Source organism: Aplysia californica, unplaced genomic scaffold, assembly GCF_000002075.1.
Source record: "Aplysia californica isolate F4 #8 unplaced genomic scaffold, AplCal3.0 scaffold00008, whole genome shotgun sequence".
NCBI classification, from domain to species: domain Eukaryota; kingdom Metazoa; phylum Mollusca; class Gastropoda; order Aplysiida; family Aplysiidae; genus Aplysia; species Aplysia californica.
The window spans coordinates 961,543-966,371 of record NW_004797278.1 but is presented as its reverse complement, the minus strand read 5'-3'; the positions used below and the strand labels follow the sequence as shown (position 1 = coordinate 966,371).

Sequence of the window (4,829 nt, the reverse complement as noted above, 5' to 3'; positions counted from 1 at the left end):
AACAAGCAAGAAGTTAATCAAGGGCTACTAAACAATATTTTGATATTGGACAACAGCGCAAAGCGTCCCTGGCACTATCAACAAAATTATGCTTTACTGGTCTTTCTCCCTCACCCCACACAAAATAGTGACACACATCATGGCAATTGTAAGGACAAAAATTGAAAATAAACGTGAAATGAAATGTGACTATGAGAGTAAAAACTACTTGTTAGATCGTGCAATATATGCACATTCAAAAAGGGAAACTTAACTTGGATTTACCTTAGTGGGATCCGAAACAGGATTATGTGTTGTCAAATACAAAAGCGAATCAGACGGTTTCTACTCAAAAGAAGAAACGACGGTGATCATTAAGAACTGTTGGAGACCATATACTGCACGGCATTGTAGGACTGAGTGTTGACATCATATTATATTTTGCAAAGTATTTATTGTCTTGAAAGAAGAAAAACTTGGGAACACAACGATACTAAACATGTTAGAGTGACACGGAGACACAGGGTTGTTGTCACATTCCAATAATGGGCTAATTTGAAGAAAACGCGCCCTTTTCTGAGATGGGTGCCCTCCGGAAAACGCCTCTAACTGTGAATTCCTGTCTCTTTTAGAAAGAAATATAAAGCGATATCGATTCTTTAGACAATATTCAGGTACCCACATATGGACAAAAATAAAAATCGAAATTTTCATCCAAACAACGTGTTTTTCTGTCCCCTGTCATGTCTTAAACAAAAATGATCGGATAAAACGAAATCAAAGTGACAGCCCACGACTTTCGTTTTAAAGCATTACTGTGAGCTGTTGCTATTATGATGGTATGAAAACAGATGGCACTCATTCTCGTTTATTCTTTCTTTAAATGTCATTATGGCCTGTTGTGGCAAACAAAAATAAATGAAAACATAAGTACAATGCAGGCAAACGGAATAGGTGCGCTAATAGAGGACATAGAGAACTCATACACTGAAAGCCTGCATGTATGTTTAATGATCGATATTCTGTATTCGTACTCGTTTACAAACGCGGAAAAATGGCACAGATCTGCGGTTGCGTGGTCAGAATTGTCTAAACGCAGACAAACCCATCGTCCCCTTAAACCAGTGCCAAATTTTGGCATTTATTTTGACAATACATGTATTTGTCCAAGTGATGCGAGTAAACATTTTAATCATATATTTTTTGGGTTGGTGCTCTTCACCAGAACCTGACAACAGTCGACTTCTTCCCACATAAACCCGTCTTGTTCTTTGGGTTTGGTAGTTCAGAACTTGAAACGTCCCTGTCTAACGAAACGGGCGCGTCACATTTTCTAAACAGAAAAACGTCAGTACTGTCTTAGCGTCGGTGGCCTAGTGGTTAGGCTTGAAGACTTTCAGCCATAAGGTCGTGGGTTCAAATACCGTCAGGGGCCCGACGTTGTGTCCTAGCAAGGGGAGGTATGTAGTCTTAATTAAACAGCCTAGTGCACTGCTCACAGTCGAAAGCTCCGTATCCCAGACTCTAGCGGCGAGATCATCAGGAGAGAATTCGTCGGTGTTTCGGGCTCTTCCTCTCTACAGCTTTTCTGACGCACCGAGCCCCCTCACCGATGTGAGGTCTCCTTGCTAGTCCAACTGTTTTCCTCTGCTGTCAACCCTTAGGATTCATTCCAGCCTGCGTCCACTTTTTTCAACCAGACCCAGTGACTCGCTTTCTCTACTGCCCCCTGAAGGGAAGTTATGATTTCCTTACTTTTCTTTGCAGTAAGTCCTGCCATTCTCATCCACCTTTGGACGCCATTTGCTACGAAACCTCTGCAGCCAACCTCTCCTGGAAAGTGAGTAGCATTCCAATGTGTCTCCTTTCATTTTTTGACAAGTGCCTCATATCGGTTTTCTTTGAGCTCATGTGCAGCATTGATGTTGTCTTCGTGAGGCACCGTGAGCACCACCAGGTGCACCTTTTTGCCTTTTTCCTCCCATAACACCAAGTCTGGCTTTTTTGTAGTTGGGATGGGGAAGAATCTCTCGAAGCCTTTTAAGTCTGCAGCTACCACACATGTGCCTCCACTTTGGTTATTCGTGGTTTCGTTTGCTTTCTTTTTGTTGGAAACCTTACTTCCATGCGGAACGAACTCAATCTTGGTTAGTCCATGTTTCTGTAGCTAGGGGGCGTATTTTCCTTCTTCCATCTGTTTTGTCGCCATCGTGGTGAGCACTTTCAGCACCTTTACCCGAATTTGCCTCACTTGACTTGACAGAAATGTGAACCTGGCTGTAGACAAGTGAACAATTTTGACAGTTTGTTAGTGTTTGAGAGCGTGAAATCTGAAGCTTGCATTGTATGCTTCTCGAGAAGCCGAGAATGTTTCTGAGTGTTCTCGGGTCTGCTTGCGTAATGATAGCTGTAAAACGTACAGAGCAGCTGTAAAGCGTGAATATGTTCTATATAAATGCTGTTATTGTATTATTATTATTATTATTATTATTATTATTATTATTATTATTATTATTATTATTATTATTATTATTATTATAGACATTTTTTTGGACGGCTTCTAAAATGAGTTAAAAATCAACTTAAATCTATAATGTGTTAAAATGAACTTAAAGAGACCTTTAAGCGTATTATTTGAATTGCCAATGCCATTCATTCATTTCACAGCTATTGAGAACTGTGTCATGTGAACTCAATTTCTGAAACTGAACTTAATTTCTAACGAGTGCCTTGGTACAGTTAAAACAGCTGTGGAAATATTGGCAGATGTCTTTGTTCATAGCAGTTGTTTCGAGTTTTTTTCATCTTACTCTTTTCCACTGCACCTCGTGCAGAAAAAGCAAAACAAAATGGATAATCTTATCTTAGTGCACCAACCCTTGAGTGTTTTTTTTTTGTTGCAGAAAAGATTAAACAACAACAACAACAACAAAAAGAAACAACACTCCCCCCCCCCAAAAAAAAAAGCCAATGTAGAGATAAGAGGAATTGCCGTAACGTGGTACAATCTAGCACGTTTGCATAATTTGATAATTCATGGTGAGTGTGAAGTGGTGGGTGTTGTGGGGATGGGGGCTGTCAAGGACGGAGAGAAGGTTGAGTTAACATTATAAAAGAACAGTAGATCAAGACTACGTACTTAGTGCTTGCCAGAGGGCCGTGCAGACACTATGTTCACTTTGTTAATTGCATTTGCTGGCTTGTTTGCAGCAGGTATGTCATTGCCTCGTACCTACGATTGAATGAAGCGAACGAACATTTTCCAGAGCAAGATTTAGTCAACCGAAATTATAGCTACAGATCATCTCAAACCGCTATATTATTCAAATATAGCTTCGAAAGCATAGAAAAGAGCACAATTATAAAGCCTGGCCAATACAGTAAACGGTGAAACCGCCTCATTAATTTTGAATTTTTTTTCGAAAGAAAGTTCCTATTATGATTAGCAGCTCAACAGGCAGACGTTAATTTAATGCAACATTTACTCCCTCATACCATGGAGCGTTATGTACCGGTTATGAAATGCTTTCAAAATTATAAATACTTATTTCGGTAAGATTTTCTACGCCAAAACTGTGTTTTTGAGAAATTTTATTTGACGAGAGTACTCCTCGCTTTATTTTTGTACCTCCCTCTATCAAGTGAACCTTCGTCGAGCTGGTGTTTATCCAAGGTGTGATCTTTTCAAAATACTATTGTGTTCTCCTCTTGAAGAGGGGAAGATGACGCTCTTTATAAGCAATTTATTTTTAAGTCACTCAAGGTTTGCCCCGCCCCCCCCCCTACCACTCTCTCACTCTGTCTGTCTGTCTGTCTGTCTGTCTGTCTGTCTGTGTCTGTCTGCCTGTCTGTCTGTCTGTCTGTCTGTCTGTCTGTCTGTCTGTCTGTCTCATCCCTCTTCCGTTCTGCGTTCTATACTGTTGCTAGTGTGTATGTATCCGTAACCGCCTCTCTGTAGTGAGTCTATTGCATGCCAGCAGGAGGTGCTACGCTGCATTACATACTGTACTTACTTACTGAAATATTTACTCCAAATTTGTAATGTCACGTACATACGCTAAAGAGCAGTCGACAACACCCCTGTCTGTCCCTGACCACTTTCTCTAGATTAAAGACACATTCAAGCCCTGGATCACCAGTTGGTTTACCTCTTCCTCTTTCTCCATTTGGTTTCCATTACTATGTCTGATAGAGCAGTCGTGTCTTTGGCATTTTCAAAACATGTTCGACATATCTTTTCGTTTTTATGGCCGTGTTGATATCTTCAATCCCAGCTCTTTTCGACATTTGACTATTTAATGTAAATTTATTCCATTTCATTTAATACCATTCTGCCCAGTCTATCTATAATGATAAAATAACACATAAACACCTCTGTTTAAAACTTTATCTTTAAACTGTACACTTGTATACCATCTCTTATCACCGTTCCACCCCCCCCCCCTACTCTTGCTACTGGTGATCGACCTTTGAAATGACCAACTTGTGTCTCTTCGGGCTTCACATTCGTAAGAAATATCAACATATTCTAAATTTGATGCCCAATTCTCACCTCATCCCCCCCCCTCCCAACATACTTTTTCATCATCAGGCCAGGCGGCCGCTGCCTACCATGACCCCCATTGCGATGGCCGTCAAGTGATCGTCCACTTGTTTGAGTGGAAATGGACGGATATTGCAAAAGAGTGTGAGCGCTATCTAGGACCCAAGGGATTCTGCGGAGTGCAAGTGAGGCTTTAACTAGCTATATCTACTCATATAATAATATTAGTAGATTTGTCTCTTTTCATCCATCTGCGAGTTTACTTTGCTCGAGCAAAAAGTCACTCATATTTCACCCTCCACCCCCC

The 4,829-nt window shown here is 40.6% G+C and overlaps 1 protein-coding gene across 1 annotated transcript in view; it reads left to right on the top strand.

The window, feature by feature from the left end:
- Window positions 1-3,085: 3,085 nt before the first annotated feature.
- The window catches only part of LOC101845812 (alpha-amylase), a gene marked incomplete at its 3' end in the record, with an annotated part of 19,013 nt that continues 17,269 nt past the window's right edge, over window positions 3,086-4,829 (top strand). The window contains 2 exon segments of the mRNA XM_005089680.3: window positions 3,086-3,192; window positions 4,571-4,707. Of these exon segments, the coding sequence (XP_005089737.2) occupies window positions 3,150-3,192; window positions 4,571-4,707 (180 nt within the window).